Here is a 21,223-nt window from a genome sequence, read left to right as displayed (position 1 = left end):
AGGTTTACTAGAATGATACCCGGACTTCAAGGATTAAGTTAAGAGGAGAAATTACACAAATTGGGGTTGTATTCTCCACAGATTAGAAATTTAAGGGGTGATCTGATCAAAGTTTATAAGATATTAAGGGGAACGGATAGGGTGGATTGAGAGAAACTATTTCTGCTGGTTGGGGATTCTAGGAGTAGGGGGCACAGTCCAAAAATTAGAGCCAGACCTTTCAGGAGTGAGGTTAGAAAACATTTCTACACACAAAGGGTGGTAGAAGTTTGGAACTCTCTTCCGCAAACGGCAATTGATACTAGCTCAATTGCTAAATTTAAATCTGAGATAGATAGCTTTTTGGCAACCAAAGATATTAAGGGATATGGGCCTTCGGCCCAACATGTCCATGTCGCCCAGTTTATACTACTAAGCTAGTCCCAGTTGCCTGCACTTGGCCCATATCCCTCTATACCCATCTTACCCATGTAACTGTCCAAAATAGAATCATAGAAGCCAAAATAGAATCATAGAAGAAAAGTTGAGGTTCCACCGAGATGGAGCTAGATCACAGATCAGCCATGATCTTATCAAATGGTGGAGCAGGCACGAGGGGCTGAATGGCCTACTCCTGTTCCTATGTTCCTATATTTCTATGACATGTCCAGGTAGTGATGGGTGTGGCAACATTCCTTTGGGGTGAATTACCTGCATTTTTTGGCCCCATAGGTCCTCATCTCAATTAAGCAGCCTGTTTTGAACCCCAAAAGAGATACCCATCCTCACCTAGGAACATAGGAACAGGAGTCGGCCGTTCAGCCCCCTGAGCCTCTTCCGCCATTCAATCAGATCATAGCTGATCTGTATCTTAACTCCATCTACCTGCCTTGGTTCCGGAACCCTTAATACCTTTGCCTAATAAAAATGTCAATCCCAGTTTTGAAATTTTCAAATGACCCAGCCTCAACAGCTCTTTGGGGGAAAAGTATTCCAGACTTCCACTATCCTTTGTGTGAAGAAGTACTTCCTGATATCACCCCTGAACAGCCTAGCACTAATTTTAAGGTTAAGCACCCTTGTTCCGGACTCCCCCACCAAAGGAAATAGTTTCTCTCTATCTACCCCATCAACTCCTTGAATCATCTTAAACACCTCAATTGGATTACCGCTTAATCTCTATACTCAAGGTAATACAAGCCTAATCTATGCAACCATGTGCGGAGGCGGAATATGCGGGTATGGTTCTTAATGAATACTTTGCATCTGTCTTCACAAAAGAGGGGGAAGATGCAGAGATTGTAGTTAAGGAGAAGTGTGAAATATTGGATGGGATAAACATAGTGAGAGAGGAAGTATTAAGGGGTTTAGCATTTTTGAAAATAGATAAACCGCCAGGCCTTGATGAAATGTATCCCAGGCAGTTAAAAGAAGCAAGGGAGGAAATAGTGGAGGGTCTGACCATCATTTTCTAATTCTCCCTGGCTACAAGCATGGTGCCGGATGATTGGAGGAATGCTAACGTTGTACCGTTGTTTAAAAATGGAGAAAAGGATAGACCTAGTAATTACAGGCCAGTCAGTCAAACCTCGGTGATGGGCAAATTATTGGAATCAATTTTGAGGGACAATATAAAACGTCATTTGGAAAGGCACGGATTAATCAAGGACAGTCAACATGGATTTGTTAAGGGAAGGTCATGTCTGATTAACTTGATTGAATTTTTTGAGGAGGTAACAAGGAGGGTCGATTAGGGTAATGCGATTGATGTAGTCTACATGGATTTTAGCAAGGCTTTTGACAAGGTCCACATGGCAGACTGGTCAAAGAAGTAAAAGCCCATGGGATCCAAGGGAAAGTGACAAACTGGATCCAAAATTAGCTCAGTGGTAGGAAGCAAAGGGTAATGGTTGACAGGTGTTTTTGTGTCTGGAAGGCTGTTTCCAGTGGGGTTCCACAGGGCTCAGTATTGGTCCCTTGCTTTATGGGGTATTATATTAATAATTTAGACTTAAATGTAGAGGGCATGATTAAGAAGTTTGCAGATGATACAAAAATTGGCCGTGCGGTTGATAGTGAGGAAGAAAGCTGTAGACTTCAGGAAGATATCAATGGACTGGTCAGGTGGACAGAAAAGTGACAAATGGAATTCAATCCGGAGAAGTGTGAGGTAATGCATTTGGGGAGGGCAAACAAGGCAAGGGAATACACAATAAATGGGAGGATACTGAGAGGTGTAGGGGAAGAGAGGGACCTTGGAGTGCATGTCCACACATCCTTGAAGGTAGCAGGACAGGTAGATAAGGTGGTTAAGAAGGCATACGGGTTACTTTTCTTCATTAGCTGAGGCATAGAATATAAGAGCAAGGAGATTATGCTAGAACTGTACAAAACACCAATTAGGCCACAGCCACAGGACTGCCTATAGTTCTGGTCACCACATTACAGGAAAGATGTGATTGCAGTGGAGAGGGTACAGAGGAGATTTACGAGGATGTTGCCAGGACTGGAAAATCTTAGCTATGAGGAAAGACTGGATAGGCTGGGGTTGTTTTCTTTGCAACAGACAGTGCTGAGGGGTGATTTAATTGAGGTGCATAAAATTATGAGGGGACACTAGATAGAGTGGACACGAAGGACCTATTTAACAGAGAGATCAATATCTAGGGGGCATAGATTTAAAGTAATTGGTAGAAGGATTAGAGGGGAGCTGAGGAAAAATGTTTTTCCCCAGAGGGTGGTAGGGATCTGGAACTCACGACCTCAAATAGTGGTAGAAGCAGAAACCCTCATCACATTTAAAAAGTACTTGGATATGCACTTGTATTGCTATAATCTACAAGACTACAGAACAAGTGCTGGAAAGTGGGATTAGGCTGTAAAGCTTGTTTTCGACTGGCAGACATGATGGGCCGAATGGCCTCCTTCTGTGCCGTAAATTTACTATGTATCGATGTAACCAGTCCTCATAATTTAATCCTTTTAGGAACATAGGAACAGAAGTAGGCCATTTAGCCCCTTGAGCTTGTTCTGCCATTCAATGAGATCATGGCTGATCTGTGACCTAACTCCATATACCCACCTTAGCCCCATGTCCCTTAATACCTTTGGTTAACAAAAATCTATCAATCTCAGATTTAAAATTAGCAATTGAGCTAGCATCAACTGCTGTTTGCAGAAGAGAGTTCCAAACTTCTACCACCCATTGCGTGTAGAAGTGTTTCCTAACTTCACTTCTGAAAGTCCTCGTCCTGGACTCCCCAACCAGCAGAGATAGTTTTTCTCTATCTATCCTATCAGTTCCCCTTAATATCTTGAAAACTTTGATCAAATCACCACTTAATCTTCTAAATTCCAGGGAATACAACCCTATTTTGTGTAATTTCTCCTCATAATTTAACCCTTGGGGCTCAATTTTAAAAGGGCGGCGGGATGGCAGCAGGGGGGCGGGGGGCAGTCAATGGGCACGTGGCAAACCCGGATAATAAAAACTTACCTTCCCCACGCGATTGAGACTTAATTGGTGGCCATTAACGTGAATTTCGGGTTTGCCGTCCAAGAGCTGCACAGTGGGTGTCAGCTGGAGTGTCTGGATTTAAAAAGTCATTGCTCCAATGGCTTTTGCTGGAGCAAAGACCAAAAAGACACTATAGAGCAGCACAGGGACAAGGCTGCTCACTTTAGGCGCTACTGGCTGGGGTGAGGAGGAGGTAGGAACTGTTTTACTCGCCGACAGGAAGAAGTGCCCTGCCTCTGCCACCAAGAAGGCCCGGCTCGAGGCGACAGATGAGGTCACCAGTAGGAGCTACATATCCCACACCTGGGTCCATTGCAGGAAGCGTTTCAATGACCTAACGAAGTCAGCAAAAGTGAGTACACTTATTCACTCTGTGTTGCACTTCACCCACCCCCCCACAACTCATTCTACACTGCCAAGACTACTGCATCGCATCACTCCTCACACCCACTAAAGACTCACTCTCAACTTACCTGCACTTCCTGAGTACTTCCTCACCTCCCCATTTGTGACACCCCCCATTACCACTCATCCCAATTCTCATCCAATGTGATGTCTCTGTCTCATACTCACCCTCTGATGCACCTCTTTCATGGTCAGTCTCACCCAGAGAAATTCATTCATCGGCTGCCCACTACACCATCACTCACTCACATGTCTGTACTTTCTCCCCTTCTGGAAGAGAGCGTAAAATGCACACGCGAGGGCGAGGACTGGAGTGGCCACAACAAATAGTTGTCCTCACAAATACGGAGCAGGAGGCCCTGGAGATTAGCGGCACCCTCGAGTGCCTGTCCGTAGGGGACGCCGAGACTGGCACCCCACAAACGTTTGGTGACACAACTTTAACATTCATCACATACAACATGAATTGATGTTAATGCTTGGCATGTTGAACACCTCAGTATGCTCATCGCAACATGACACATCTGTGATGATGCTTAATATTGCCTTCTGTTCCCGCTCCGAATTTTCCAATTTTCTTGGCCCCCCCATCCCCAACGCACCAGGACTTGGCTTTCAAAATTGAGCCCGTGGAGTCCAGGTATCATTCTAGTAAATCTACGCTGCACTCCCTCCAACACCAATATGTCCTTCCGAAGGTGCGGTGCCCAGAACTAAATACAGTACTCCAGATGAGGTCTAACCAGGGCTTCGTATAGCTGTAGCATAACTTCTACCCTTTGTATTCTAGTCCTCTAGATATAAAGGCCAGCATTCCATTAACCTTTTTAATTATTTTCTGCACCTGACCATGACATTTTAATGATCTATGTACATGGACTCTTTGGACCTCCATTGTTTCAAGCTTTTCACTGTTTAGAAAGTCTTCTGATCTATCCTTTTTCGGTCCAAAGTGGATGACCTCACACTTGCCTACTTTGAAATCCATTTGCCACAGTTTTGCCCATTCACTTAATCTCTTATGCTTCCATCTACACGGCTTACAATGCTAGCTATCTTTGCGTCATCGGCAAACCTGGATAGCCCCGGAATCATCCTGGTGAATGTGTACTGCACATTCAAGGCCAATATATCCTTCCTGCGGTGGGGTGCCTAGAACTGAACACAGTACTCCAGATGGAGTCTAACCAGAGCTTTATATAACTGTAACATAACTTTCTCCCCTTTGTATTCCAGCCCCCTTGAGATAAAGGCCAACATTGTGCCTTTTAAATTATTTTTTGTACCTATTCACTAGCTTTTAGTAAAATGTTATATCGAAGCCAGCAGTAAGTAACCAAGAATAATGAAGAAAAGTATTGGCTGGGGAGAAAATTAAAAATGCAGAAATGAAGGCCTACCCAGCAAAACCAAAAGCAAAATGCACCAAAGATTACATGCAAATGAAAAAAGAAGCATGCTTAAACAAGCAAGGTTCCAGGACACCAAAGTGATCACATTTCATAGGTGAAGCTGGTGAAAGCTGGCTATGGGGAAAGAGCAGAGGAGTGGGACAAATTGGACAGCTCTTACAAAAAGCCAGCATAGGAGTGATGGACCAATTGCCCCTCTTTTGTGCTGTATGGTTCCTAGCTCGTACTGTGGGTTGATACTCGCTTGAAGATATAAAATTCACCATTGCACCAGATGTAACAAAATTTTTGAAATTAAATGAAGTTGTGCATGCCGATTGCACAGCCTCAGTATTGAATCATTTTTTGGAAAAGCGGACGTTCTGGGAATCAGATGTGCAATGTTGGATACCCCATTTTCCAATGTGTGCCCACTGCAAGCAAGGCTCCACACCTTACAATGGAGGTGTGGAGCCTTATTATCTATTTCTTTCTGCTTCCAGTAATTTGACTATTGATTATTGTCCATTAAAATTAAATGGATGGAAAATTACCGGCTGGGGCTGCGCAATTTCACAATATGCATTCTCAGCATGCGTAAGAAGCACATATTTGGAAAATTGACCTTATAGCAAGCTTCATTTAAAATTCCAAAATAAAACATCTGAATTTAAAAAAAACTTCTGCAGATTACTAGACTCACAAGCAAACTGGAAGTCTTGGTAATACTGATGTCAAGGCGGATGGAGGGTGATTTTCTCATCTGCAAAATGGGAGGCTGGAAAGGGAAAATTGGGATGGGTGGGGAAGCTTGGCCTTGAATGTCCAAGGCCCACCTGATGCAATTTTCGGGTGGGCTTCTGAAGAGTAGACAGCAGACCCACCCGTTTTGGCCGGAAAGCTATTTAAATATGCAGATCGAGGTCCTATGCTGTGTAGGACTCCAACTGCAATTTTGAAGTACAAATGGGCAGAGCATGCGCCGTGCAAGCTCCACCCATTTGTACCAGGCAGTGAGCGGCCTAACCAACGGTTCTTAATGGGATCACTAGTGAAGGTTCCACAAAAGGGCCGCAAACTCTTTGGGTCAATTTTCGGATGGCCAAGCAGGTGCGTTCGTGGCGGGGGAGCTCCTAAAATTAGGGATTCCAGGAGCGGGTCCAGAGCCCGGCTCCAACCCGCCCACTTCCGGGATCCCCAATGATGCGAATCGGTGCGCGCACAGCCCCCCGCATGCAGGACTCCCACCGGCAATCAAAGCCAGCGGGATCCCACTTAAGATCATTATCTGGGTACTTGAGGTCGTTTACAGACCTCATTGGTTGGAGATTTTAGGAGGATTCGGATTTTGGACTACCCAGAGCGTGTTTCCCATGCTGGGGGAAACACTCCCTGTTTAAACAGATGTGTTGCAGCCAGCAGCCAGTGGCAGCTGCAAAGATTCATTTAACAGGTGTGAGGTAAACCCTCATTCATTGCAGCAGGGCACTCTGTCACTTCAGACAACGTTTTGCCTGCCACACCGTTGTCTCCACACTCCAAATTATTAAATCATACTCAAAACATAACATTTACCTACTTTGTGGACCCCCTCACACCGTCAGGATGGGGGGGTGGGGGGGTTCCATTGCTGCATTCATCACTCCATTGGAGGACAAGTAACATCACCAGCCTTGCCAGGCATGCCGTCCACCTCCGCCACGTGGAGCCACACAACACAGTGCTGCACAACCAGCACCTGCACAAAGTAGTCGTGCAACTACACATACACCCACTGTAGGGTGACCCAATGGGTGGCATCAAGGGTGTTTATGGAGAACCTCATGAAAGGGCCTTATTGCACAAGCCAGTCAAGAATGGCCAAGACGTGGCAGTAGTGGTGACAATATAATATGTAATGTGAGTTTTTCAGAAATCAAATATAAGTAAAAACCATGACAAACCCTCAAACACCCTTGTGCATCCCCTTCATGCTCACGACAAGTTTGCCTTACGCTTCCTACTACACATATGTGATGCATGCCCTGTGGCTGCAGCACAGATAGTGGCAGGTTGGGTGAGGCTGACCGTGAAAGAGATGCATGAGAGGGTGAGTGTGAGACAGAGCCATGAGGTTGTATGAGGATTGGGTTGAGTGGTAGTGGTGGGATGAGTATTAGCAAGGTGAATAGGTGCAGGTAAGATGAGAATGAGCTTGGAGTGGGTGTGAGGGTGTTGGCAGTGCAGAAGGAGATGTGGGGTGGGGGCGGTGATGAGGCAGACGGAGTGTTGGGGAATGAGTAAGTGTACTCACTTCGGCTGACCTACTTAGGTCATTGAAGCGCCTCCTGCACTGCATGCAGGTGCGTGATATGTTGGTGGTGCTGGTGACCTCCTCTGCCACTTCGAGACCAGCCTTTATGGTGGCAGAGGCAGGCCACTTCCTCCCGCCCGCCGGGGAGAAGATCACTGTCCTCCCCCTCCTCCTCACCCCATCCAGTAGGACCTGGAGTGAGGCATCATTAAATCTGGGAGCAGCCTTCCCCCTGGGCTGCTCCAGGCTGTAATTTTGGCTCCTTTCTGCAGCATCAGTCAGTGGAGGACTGCCCCTTTAAATAGGACTCCTCCAGCTGACAGCCTATGATGCGGGTGCGCAGTCCGCCCTCTGTGCAGCTTTCCAGTGTGAAACCCAGAAGCCAAGTTAAGTGGCTTCAATTTATTTACGATCGCATGGGGAACCCACCGATTTTACTGGGCGGGATACCCTCGCGCCCAGTCGACCCCCCCGCTGGCAACCCGCCTCCCTTCTAATATCGGGCCCTTTATCTTTTATTTTTGTGAGACCAAGAGGAGCAGCAGTGCTCCTGTTAAAACATTCACATTTCACAAACTTGAAGAGGAAAAATTCTGTCAGCCACCATTTTGAATGGTGGACATTTAAATCTACAAAAGGTCCTCTTCTAACTAAAAAAAACAAAATATACCACTACTTGTTTTTATTTATCTCCCCTTTTGTTATTTTCTTTCTCTCTAACGCAAGCAAAAAGATTGGAAAGTGAAATACATCCAAATCTCTCCAAAAATCACTCTTGATTCAGTCAGCAAGAGCAATGTATGGAAAGTATGCCGATTAATTCCTCCCGAGCTGAATTTAGGGAGTTAGGAGTTAAACTAAAAAGTAGGACCTCAAAGGTAGTAATCTCAGGATTGCTACCAGTGCCACGGGCTAGTCAGAGTAGGAATGACAGGATAGCTAGGATGAATACGTGGCTTGAGAGATGGTGCAAGAGGGAGGGATTCAAATTCCTAGGACATTGGAACCGGTTCTGGGGGAGGTGGGACCAGTACAAATTGGACGGTCTGCATCTGGGCAGGACTGGAACCAATGTCCTGGGGGGAGTGTTTTCTAGTGCTGTTGGGGAGGGTTTAAACTAAAGTGGCAGGGGGGTGGGATCCGATGCAGGAAGTCAGTGGGAAGTAAAGTGGTGACAGAAACAAAAGGCAGTAAGGGAGAGTGTACAAAACATGACCGGACAGATGGTCTGAGAAAGCAGGGCAAAGACCAAGGGAAGTCGAGATTAAACTGCATTTATTTCAATGCAAGAAGTCTGATGGGCAAGGTAGATGAACTCAGGGCATGGATGAATACATGGGCCTGGGATGTTATAGCTATTACTGAAACATGGCTAAGGGAGGGGCAGGACTGGCAGCTCAATGTTCCAGGGTACAGATGCTATAGGAAAGATAGAGCAGGAGGTAAGAGAGGAGGGGGAGTTGCGTTCTTGATTAGGGAGAACATCACGGCAGTAGTGAGAGAGGATATATCCGAGGGTTCGCCCAGGGAGTCCATATGGGTAGCACTGAAAAATAAGAAGGGAGAGATCACCTTGATAGGATTGTACTACAGACCCCCAAATAGTCAACGGGAAATTGAGGAGCAAATATGTAAGGAGATTACAGACAGCTGCAAGAAAAATAGGGTGGTAATAGTAGGGGACTTTAACTTTCCCAACATTGACTGGGACAGCCATAGCATTAGGGGCTTGGATGGAGAGAAATTTGTTGAGTGTATTCAGGAGGAATTTCTCATTCAGTATGTGGATGGCCCGACTAGAGAGGGAGCAAAACTTGACCTCCTCTTGGGAAATAAGGAAGGGCAGGTGACAGAAGTGTTAGTGAGGGATCACTTTGGGACCAGTGATCATAATTCCATTAGTTTTAAGATAGCTATGGAGAAGGATAGGTCTGGCCCAAAAGTTAAAATTCTAAATTGGGGAAAGGCCAATTTTGATGGTATTAGACAGGAACTTTCAGAAGTTGATTGGGAGAGTCTGTTGGCAGGCAAAGGGACGTCTGGTAAGTGGGAGGCTTTCAAAAGTATGTTAACCAGGGTTCAGGGTAAGCACATTCCTTATAAAGTGAAGGGCAAGGCTGGTAGAAGTAGGGAACCTTGGCTGTCTCGGGAGATTGAGGCCCTCGTCAAAAAGAAGAAGGAGGCATATGACATGCATAGACAGCTGGGATCAAGTGGATCCCTTGAAGAGTATAGAGATTGCCGGAGTAGAGTTAAGAGAGAAATCAGGAGGGCAAAAAGGGGACATGAGATTGCTTTGGCAGATAAGGCGAAGGAGAATCCAAAGAGCTTCTACAAATACATAAAGGGCAAAAGAGTAATGAGGGAGAGAGTAGGGCCTCTTAAGGATCAACAAGGTCATCTATGGGCGGAACCACAAGAGATGGGTGAGATCCTGAATGAATATTTCACATCGGTATTTACGGTTGAGAAAGGCATGGATGTTAGGGAACTTGGGGAAATAAATAGTGATGTCTTGAGGAGTGTACATATTACAGAGAGGGAGGTGCTGGAAGTCTTAACGCGCATCAAGGTAGATAAATCTCCGGGACCTGATGAAATCTATCCCAGGACGTTATGGGAGGTTAGGGAGGAAATTGCGGGTCCCCTAGCAGAGATATTTGAATCATCGACAGCTACAGGTGAGGTGGCTGGAGATTGGAGGGTAGCAAATGTTGTGGCTTTGTTTAAGAAGGGAGGCAGGGAAAAGCCTGGGAACTACAGACCAGTGGTGGGTAAGTTGTTCGAGGGTATTCTGAGAGACAGGATCTACAGGCATATGGAGAGGCAGGGACTGATTAGGAACAGTCAGCATGGTTTTGTGAGTGGAAAATCATGTCTCACGAATTTGATTGAGTTTTTTGAAGGGGTAACCAAGAAGATAGATGAGGGCTGTGCAGTAGACGTGGTCTACATGGACTTTAGCAAAGCCTTTGACAAGGTACCGCATGGTAGGTTGTTACATAAGGTTAGATCTCACGGGATCCAAGGTGAGGTCGCCAATTGGATACAAAATTGGATTGACAACAGAAGACAGAGGGTGGTTGTAGAGGGTTGTTTTTCAAATTGGAGGCCTGTGACCAGCGGTGTGCCTCAGGGATCGGTGCTGGGTCCGCTGTTATTTGTTATTTATATTAATGATTTGGATGAGAATTTAGGAGGCATGGTTAGTAAGTTTGCAGATGACACCAAGATTGGTGGCATTGTGGACAGTGAAGAAGCTTATCTAGGATTGCAACGGGATCTTGATAAATTGGGCCAGTGGGCCGATGAATGGCAGATGGAGTTTAATTTAGATAAATGTGAGGTGATGCATTTTGGTAGATCGAATCGGGCCAGGACCTACTCCGTTAATGGTAGGGCGTTGGGGAGAGTTATAGAACAAAGAGATCTAGGAGTACAGGTTCATAGCTCCTTGAAAGTGGAGTCACAGGTGGATAGGGTGGTGAAGAAGGCATTCAGCATGCTTGGTTTCATTGGTCAGAACATTGAATACAGGAGTTGGGATGTCTTGTTGAAGTTGTGCAGGACATTAGTAAGGCCACACTTGGAATACTGTGTACAGTTCTGGTCACCCTATTATAGAAAGGATATTATTAAACTAGAAAGAGTGCAGAAAAGATTTACTAGGATGCTACCGGGACTTGATGGTTTGACTTATAGGGAGAGGTTGGATAGACTGAGACTTTTTTCCTTGGAGAGTAGGAGGTTTAGGGGTGATCTTATAGAAGTCTATAAAATAATGAGGGGCATAGATAAGGTAGATAGTCAAAATCTTTTCCCAAAGGTAGGGGAGTCTATAACGAGGGGGCATAGATTTAAGGTGAGAGGGGAGAGATACAAAAGGGTCCAGAGGGGCAATTTTTTCACTCAAAGGGTGGTGAGTGTCTGGAACGAGCTGCCAGAGGCAGTAGTAGAGGCGGGTACAATTTTGTCTTTTAAAAAGCATTTGGACAGTTACATGGGTAAGATGGGTATAGAGGGATATGGGCCAAGTGCAGGCAATTGGGACTAGCTTAGTGGTATAAACTGGGCGACATGGACATGTTGGGCCGAAGGGCCTGTTTCCATGTTGTAAACTTCTATGATTCTATGATTCTAAGCCCTCTCCACCATTCCCAACCGCCAGTTTGCTTAGAATTCTTTTAGCCCGGTTCAGATCCAGATTTCTCCATATGAGAAATTACAAACACTGACTTGCATTCCAGAGACACAACATTACAGATCCAATGTGCCATGCTGCCCTTAAACAAATAAATATTAAAAACACAAATTTCCCCTTTCTGTTAGTAGCATTAATACCTCTCTCATGGCCATTCAACGCCACAGCCTGAATATCGTCCCTCCTTCTAGGATTATTTTCAGCAGCAGCACTTTCAGCAGGGGGATTGTCTTGAAGTATATTGGCGATGGGAGCTCCAAACTCAACGGTGCGTTGACGCCTTCTCGGTCTTTGTTGAATTGGAGCACATGCCGATGCAGCTCTTCTCACACCTGTACTTCTGCATCGTTTTGGTACTGTTATTAAACAAAGAACAGAAGTAGTTCAAAACTTGCACAGCGGCAGTTTAACTATCACATCACAAGTGCAATGATATTGAGCAAATAACCATTTAGTAACATGGGCTATTAAAGGAATATTCTCGAAAAATCACATTTCTGAGACTAAAATAAATTACTGTGACATAAATGTTTACATTAGTTTTCTCGGCTACAGTTCAAGCTTTCACCCAACACTTTTGATTTGTGCTCATGTCATAAAGACAGCTTCTATAAGTGGAGCAAGTTTTCTATGAAGCAAAAACTACAGATCCAAAATTCTGGGGTCCCTGCTCCACCATCAGAATTGTCGTGGAGCAGAACTTCAAGGCCTAGAATTCGGATCGTGCCCAAAAACTAGTGATGGGGGTGGGGGTGGGACGCTGGCTACCGTGCCAGTTGGTACGAATGCAGGCAGCACATCACATTCATGCTGGAAACGTTAAATTTAAAGTTCAATCAAATTCAATTTAAAAATACCTACTTAACGTCTCACAAGGACATTAATTGATAATATAAATACACGCCTGCCTGAATTAATTACGGTCCTGAATGCAGAGAGTTCGTTACTCGCGCGCATCCAAATGCGCCTGGGTTAAACCCAGAAGTGGGCGCGTTGGAGCCGGCTTGCAGTTGCACACCAAGAATCAAATATTTTAACTACCCACCCGCCCCAACCCACCCGTTCTTGGAGGTTAAAATTCCCCCCATGTCTCCATTATTATCTAATGATGCCATGGGAAAGCATTATTTGCCGATATCTGCCTTTTTGTGGAAAGAGACAGAAAGACTGATATGCAGGCCCAAAAAGGGAGAGGGGATCAAGGTCCTGTGAGAACTAATGGGTGGTTATAATGTTTATAATTCAAGACTTAAAGCTTACTAGTTAGAATATTCTCAGCGCGAAGACTGGATCGATCAATTATTATCACAAGGACTTCGAGATGGTTTAACTCGCAACTTTTTCGTTGTAAAACTTTTGTTGTATCTCACCATCTTATTTAGTATGTTATAATCGTATTCTTGAATTTAACATCTTTACAACTTAGTTTGTAACTTCTTAATAAAATCTTAACCTTTGGAACAAGACATACTCACAGCCTTAGTATAAGAGATCAAATCCTTAACAGATTACTTACAATTCCCTACTCTTTTTTGAATATGCCATAAAATTTTTAACTTCCAGATGAACAGGTAGAAGGGTCCTGAGCTTAATAACTCATCTAAAGGTCAGCTCTTCTGATAATGTAGCACTCCCTCAATACTGCACTGGAGTGTCAGCCTGATAATGCCCTGGGGCTAAAACCCATAATTGTCTGACCTACAGGAAAGAAACCTATCAACTGAGCCAAGCTGACAAGTTTATACAATTTTAGGAACATAAGAACATGAGAAATAGGAGCAGGAGTAGGCCAATCGGCCCCTCGAGCCTGCTCCGCCATTCAATAAGATCATGGCTGATCTGATCCTAACCTCAAATCTAAATTCATGTCCAATTTCCTGCCCGCTCCCCGTAACCCCTAATTCCCTTTACTTCTAGGAAACTGTCGATTTCTGTTTTAAATTTATTTAATGATGCAGCTTCCACAGCTTCCTGGGGCAGCAAATTCCACAGACCTACCACCCTCTGAGTGAAGAAGTTTCTCATCTCAGTTTTGAAAGTGCAGCCCCTTATTCTAAGATTATGCCCCCTCGTTCTAGTTTCACCCATCCTTGGGAACATCCTTACCGCATCCACCCGATCAAGCCCCTTCACAATCTTATATGTTTCAATAAGATCGCCTCTCATTCTTCTGAACTCCAATGAGTAGAGTCCCAATCTACTCAACCTCTCCTCATATGTCCGCCCCCTCATCCCCGGGATTAACCGAGTGAACCTTCTTTGTACTGCCTCGAGAGCAAGTATGTCTTTTCTTAAGTATGGACACCAAAACTGTATGCAGTATTCCAGGTGCGGTCTCACCAATACCTTATATAAATGCAGCAATACCTCCCTGTTTTTATATTCTATCCCCCAGCAATAAAAGCCAACATTCCATTGGCCTTCTTGATCACCTGCTGCACCTGCATACTAACTTTTTGATTTTCTTGCACTAGGACCCCCAGATCCCTTTGTACTGCAGTACTTTCCAGTTTCCTGCCAATATGCATAACCTCTCATTTTCCAATATTGTATTGCATCTGCCAAATCTCCGCCCACTCACCCAGCCTGTCTATATCCCCTTGTAGGTTTTTTATGTCCTCCTCACTCTCTACTTTCTCTCCCATCTTTGTATCATCTGAAAACTTTGATATGTTACACTCGGTCCCCTCCTCCAAATCGTTAATATAGATTGTAAAGAGTTGGGGACCCAGCACCGACCCCTGCGGAACACCACTGGCTACTGGTTGCCAGTCCGAGAAGGAACCATTTATCGCAACTCTCTGCTTCCTGTTAGATAACCAATCCTCCACCCATGCCAGAATATTACCCCCAATCCAGTGATTCTTTATCTTGAGCAATAATCTTTTATGTGGCACCTTGTCGAATGCCTTCTGGAAGTCCAAATGCACTGCGTCCACTGGTTCCCCTTTATCCACCCTGTACGTTATTTCCTCAAAGAACTCAAGCAAATTTGTCAGACATGACGTCCCCTTCGTAAAGCCATGCTGACTTTGTCCTATTAAATTATGTTTATCCAAATGTTCTGCTACTGTCTCCTTAATAATAGACTCCAAAATTTTACCCACCACTGATGTTAGGCTAACTGGTCTATAATTTCCAGCCTTCTGCCTCCTACCCTTTTAAAATAAGGGTGTTACATTTGCAGTTTTCCAATATGTTGGGACCTTTGCCGAGTCCAGAGAATTTTGGAAAATTATTACCAAAGCATCCACAATCCCTACTGCCACTTCCCTCAAGACCCTAGGATGTAAGCCATCAGGTCCAGGGGATTTATCCGCCTTGAGTCCCATTAATTTACTGAGTACCAATTTCTTAGTGATTTTAATCGTATTTAGCTCCTCCCCCCCTAGAGCCCCCTGTTTGTCCAGTGTTGGGATATTCTTAGTGTCCTCTACCGTAAAGACTGAAACAAAATATTTGTTCAGCATTTTTGCCATCTCCATGTTTCCCACCATTAATTTCCCGGTCTCATCCTCTAAGGGACCTACGTTTGCCTTAGCCACTCTTTTTCTTTTTATATAACTATAGAAACTCTTGGGGCTCAATTTTACCGTCGGGTTTCCTGTGGGTTTCCATGGGGGGGCCCCGAAAATCCCGATATCCAGGCACGTGACCGGATCGCGCCACGATCCCGCCCACTTCCGGGTTCCCCGATGACGTGCGGGGGTGTGTGCGTGGCCCCCGCTGGTGGGAATCCCGCAGGCAATTAAAGCCAGCGGGATGCCACTTGAGGTTATTTATTTTGCTTCTTCAGGTCATTAACTGACCTGATTAAGGGACTGTGTGTGATTTTGGGGAAACATGGGACTGTTTCACACACTGGGGGAAACAGTCCTAGTTGAACTGGACGTGTTGCAGCCGTCAGCCTGTGGCAGCTGCAAAGGTCCATTTGACAGGTGGGGGGGGGGGGGCGGGGGGGGAGACCCTCACCCATTGCAGGAGGCCGCTCTGTCACTTGGGACAAAGTGTGGCCTCCACCACCCCACTCCGGACGGTCAAAGTCACCAACCTGCACACTCACCCCGGGGTCCGGAGACATGTGCCTACCTTGTGGACCCCCTCAGATGTACATATTGCGGATGGGGGCCGCCGTAGCTGCAGTCATGACCTCCTCGGAGGGCGAACAGCATCACCAGCCTCGCCATCCACGCCGTCCACTTCTGACACGTGGAGCTCCACAACAGAGTGCTGTGACACATCCACCTGTACAGCACAGAGAGAGACGCGTCGCAGAGGGCACTACCCTCGCCACAGGGTCCACAGACCGAGGCGCAGCTCCCCGCACCTCTCCAAGCAGCAGGGCACACGGAGGCGCAAATTCACTCGACATGTAGTCGTTGAGATCTGCAGTATCTTTCATGCCGAGCTGCTCCTGGCTGGCCCCAGCACCATCTGCTTACCTGTCGCTGCCAAAGTCACCACTGCCCTCCACAACTTCTCCTCCGCATCCTTCCAGGGTGCAGCCAGGTACACCGCTGATGTCTCTCAGTCGTCTGCGCGGAAGAGCCCTGCAAATACACCTGAACCTACTCTGCAGTAACACAATGGGTGGCATCAGTGGTGGGTCCTCATGGTGATACCCAGGTGCGGGCATTATTGGACACAACAGACAGGATTCGCGGAGACATGGCAGTGGTGGTGCCAATATAATGTGTGATGTTTGTTGCTCTGAAATTCAATATAGGTAACACCCATAGCAAACCCTCAGACACCCTTGTGCATCCCCTTCATGCTCACGACACGTTTGCCTTACACTGCCTACTGAACATATGTGATGCATGCCCTGTGGCTGCAGCACAGGTGGTGGCAGGTTGAGTGAGGCTGGCCGTGATGGAGATGCACGAGAGGGTGAGTATGGGATAGAGCCATGAGATTGTATGAGGATTGGGTTGTGTATTAATGGCGGGGTGAGTACTGGCGAGGTGAGTAGGTGCAGGTAAGATGAGGATGGGGTTTGAGTGGGTATGAGGGGTGATGTGACAGAGTAGTGTTGGCGGTGCCGAAGGAGATGTGGGGTGGGGGCAGTGTTGTGGCAGACGGAGTGCAGGGGAAAGACTACGTGTTCTCACTGTGGCTGACCTACTGCGGTCATTGGAGCGCCTCCTGTACTGTATGCAGGTGGGCGATATGTTGGTGGCGCGGGTGACCCCCTCTGCCACCTCGAGCCAGGCCTTCTTGGTGGCAGAGGTGGGCCGCTTCCTCCCGCCCGCCGGGTGGAAGATCTCTGTCCCCCCCCTCCTCCTCACCCCATCTGATGATACCTGGGGTGAGGCATCATTAAACTGGGAGCAGCCTTCCCCCTGGGCTGCTCCATGCTGTAATTTGTTCCATTGGATGCAGCATCTGTCAGTGGAGGACTGCCCCTTTAACTAGAGAGCCTCCAGCTGACAGATCGTACTGCGCACCCCGGAGGAGCAGGTAAGTGAAACCAATTAGTGGATTGCCTGCTACGATCGCGCGGGCAACCCACTAATTTCACCGGGCGCGGAGGCCACGCTCCCGAAACCCAACCCGCCGGAAACCCGCAGGCCTGCTAAAATCAGGCCCTTGCTCTCTGTTTTTATATTTTTTGCTAATTTATTTTCATAATCTATCTTCCCTTTCTTAATCAATCTTTTAGTTACTTTTTGCTGTCTTTTGAAGACTTCCCAATCTTCTATCCTCCCACTAAGTTTGGCTACCTTATAGGTCCTTGTTTTTAGTTGGATACTATCCTTAATTTCTTTACTTAGCCACGGATGGCTGTCATTTCTTTTACACCCTTTTTTCCTCAGTGGAATATATATTTTTTGAAAGTTGTAAAATAACTCCTTAAATGAACACCACTGCTCATGTACCGTCTTACCCTTTAATTGATTTTCCCAGTCCACTTTAATCAATTCCGCTCTCATACCATCATAGTCTCCTTTATTCAAGCTCAGTACGCTTGTTTGAGAACCAACCTTCTCACCCTCTAATTGGATATGGAATGTGACCATGTTATGGTCACTCATTCCAAGGGGATCCTTAACTAGGACATTATTAATTAATCCTGGCTCATTACACAGGACCAGGTCCAAGGTTGCTTGCCCCCTTGTAGGATCAGTTACATACTGCTCAAGAAATCCATCCCTAATACACTCAATAAACTCTTCCTCAAGGCTGCCCTGCCCAATTTGATTTGTCCAGTTAATTTGATAGTTAAAATCCCCCATAATTATAGCTGTTCCCTTATTACATGCCCCGACTATTTCCTGATTAATACTTCTTCCAGCAGAGTTGCAACTATTAGGAGGCCTATATACTACGCCCACTCGTGTTTTTTTCCCCTTATTATTCCTATCTCTACCCAAACTGTTTCATTATCCTGATCCTTTGTCCCAATATCATTTCTCTGTATTACAGTGATTCCTTCCTTTGTTAACATAGCCACCCCACCTCCCCTTCCTTCCTGCCTGTCCTTCCTGATTATTAAATACCCTGGCATATTTCATTCCCAGTCGTTGTCACCCTGCAGCCATGTTTCTGTAATAGCCACAAGATCATACCCATACGTAGTTATTTGTGCTGTTAACTCATCCATTTTGTTACGAATGCTACCTGCATTCAGATAAAGAACTTTCAAATATGTTTTGTGACACTTAGTTCCTGCTTTTTCCTCTTTTAACACTTTACCTTTTACTCCATACCTTCTGTCCCTTCCTGACACGCTTTCCTCTGTCTCCCTGCTCAGGTTCCCAACCCCCTGCCACAGCTTTGATGCTGGGTTAATCGCCTTACGCCTTCTAGTTTTTATTTTATCTGTCGTGCCTAAAGTACACTTTCTTTCCGCTGCTCTACGCTTTTCCCTTTCACTTGTTCTTGAACAACTGTTTGTACTATTTGTATTGTAGATTTCCCCTGGGTCTTCCCCTCTCTTGCTGCTCTCAACTTTATTCCCTTCTGACTCCCCGCTAAGGTTCCCATCCCCCTGCCACTCTAGTTTAAACCTTCCCCAACAGCACTAGCAAACACCCCCGCGAGGACAATGGTCCCGGTCCTGCTCGGGTGTAACCCGTCACGCTTGTACCGGTCCCAATGTCCCAGGAATCTAAATCCCTCCCTCCTACACCATCCCTGCAGCCACGCATTCATCCTGTCTATTCTCCTGTTCCTGTACTCACTAGCACGTGGCACCGATAGTAATCCTGAGATCACTACCTTTGAAGTCCTGCTTTTTAATTTACCTCCTAACTCCTTAAATTCACCTTGCAGGACCTCATCCCTTTTTTTACCTATGTCGTTGGTACCAATATGGACCACGACTACTGGCTGTTCACCCTCCCCCTCCAGAATGCCCTGCAGCCGCTCCGTGACATCCCTGACCCTCGCACCAGGGAGGCAACATACCATCCTGGAGTCACGTTTGCGGCCGCATAGGAAGATAGGAACAGGAATAGGCCATTTAGCCCCTCAAGCCTGTTCCGCCATTCAATGAGATCATTGCTGACCTGTGACCTAATTCCACATACCCCTTAATACCTTTGATTGACAAAAATCTATCAATCTCATATTTAAAATTAACAATTGAGCTGGCATCAACTGCCATTTGCGGAAGAGAGTTCCAAACTACCACCACTGTTTAGAGTCCTTTTAACTAATCAGAGCCCAGGATTTACATTAGTGTCCTGTACACCGAACCAGAAACCAATCAGATCCCAGAATCGTGTATGCAGACACCAATCAATTCTAAGAACACCACGGTACCTCAGTGCACAATAAATATAAACAGTGCTATTTTTTCTTTAAAAAAACTGTCACGTCATATTTGAAAGTCTTACATATGGTTCATTAGTTACATCATCCAAAGTATCACAGCTCAGTGCATCACACATCAGGATGTTCATATCCACAGGGCAAAAGTTAGTGACTGACTAAAATAAGGACTTATGTGCTAAATCACCAATGAAAGGTACAATTTGCTGAATGTTAACGAATCAAAAGTAGTTTGATGCAATTAGTAAAAGGTTGAGTAAACAGCAAAAACTGAAAAATCAAATCTCTCTTTTTCTTAAATGCTATCGAATCTTGAACTAGCAAGCAGCAGGAAATATCAATCCTAAATTTAAAAGTAGCAGGAAATGATCAATTCAAATGTTCCAAAAATTTGTGAAGTGAGCTTAAGCCAGCACTTGAGTTTTCCCCAGCTGAAAATTGACCAATCGGCATAATATTTATTAAAAAAAGTCAAAAAAATTAAATAATTCTGAAAAAATGCCAGGTGCTTGAGACTCAACTTGGAGTATTTGGCTAGAACTTGAATTATTGGATTGGCCATTGCTGACTGCTTTTTCTGTAAATGCCATGTTTCCTCTTGATTTGCTGGAGTGTTTTGTTTATTCGTTTATGGGATGTGGGCGTCACTGGCGAGGCCGGCATTTATTGCCCATCCCTAATTGCCCTTGAGAAGGTGGTAGTGAGCCGCCTGCTTGAACCGCTGCAGTCCGTGTGGTGATGGTTCTCCCACAGTGCTGTTAGGAAGGGAGTTCCAGGATTTTGTCAACCATGGAAAGTCTCTCCCTCTTCTAATTGGTATTTGAATGCAAATTATGGATCGCTCCCTTATGATTCCAATTAAAACAACTACATATTGAAGCTGAAGGGGAAGGAAGTGTATCACACACGAGGGTGTCTTTGATTTGATTGACAGTAGAACTAGCTAGTCACAGAGTGTACCAGGACAAGCTCTGACCATCCTTCTTCTATCTCGTGATGGATAAACCGAGAAGCCTATCAGGTAACTGAAGCTAAAAAAATTAAGACAATATGAACCAAAAACTTTTGTAATAAAAACAGAAAATGCTGGAGAAGCTCAGCAACTCAGGCAGCATCTGTGGAGAAAGAAACAGAGTTAACATTTCAGGTTGAAGACCTATCGTCAAAACCTTTGTACTTTATTTTTAGAAAATTATGAGCATGACTATATACAAGAGATTGTTTTTTATGCAATTTATATTTATTAAAGTAGCCACATGTTTATTTACTGATTCCCCCAGTCACTCTCCTCATCTTCTCTTTGAAATACTCTTCTGCTTTGGTATTTATTCTACATCTGCCGGCCCAGATTTAGGTGCCTGGAGCACCTAGACTCCCCGCAATCATACTAATCCTGATCAGTAATTAAAAATATTTTCACTTCGCCCCCAATGAGTAAGCAGAGTGAACAGGTAACAGGATGAGGTAGGAACAGAGTGAGAACAGTACTTCCATAGTAGGAATTTAGCTAGAATGAGAATTCAGGCAAAGGATGAAGGAGGAGCAGAGTAGTTGATAATTGAATTTCAAGTAGAATGGCAACACAGGAAGGAACAATGATGTGCAGTTCCTGCGGGATGTAAGAGTTTGGAGTAGTAGATGTTAACTCAAACACGTCTGTG

The 21,223-nt window shown here is 45.3% G+C and overlaps 1 protein-coding gene across 1 annotated transcript in view; it reads right to left on the bottom strand.

The window, feature by feature from the left end:
• The window catches only part of LOC137332533 (speriolin-like protein), a 76,487-nt gene that overhangs the window by 29,791 nt on the left and 25,473 nt on the right, over positions 1-21,223 (bottom strand). Inside the window, exon 2 of the mRNA XM_067996444.1 lies at positions 11,927-12,142. Coding sequence (XP_067852545.1) covers positions 11,927-12,142 — 216 coding nt within the window. The remainder of the gene's footprint in view (positions 1-11,926; positions 12,143-21,223) is intronic.

This window comes from Heptranchias perlo, chromosome 2, assembly GCF_035084215.1.
Source record: "Heptranchias perlo isolate sHepPer1 chromosome 2, sHepPer1.hap1, whole genome shotgun sequence".
Classification (NCBI taxonomy): Eukaryota; Metazoa; Chordata; class Chondrichthyes; order Hexanchiformes; family Hexanchidae; genus Heptranchias; species Heptranchias perlo.
This window is presented reverse-complemented; position numbering and strand designations above follow the sequence as displayed.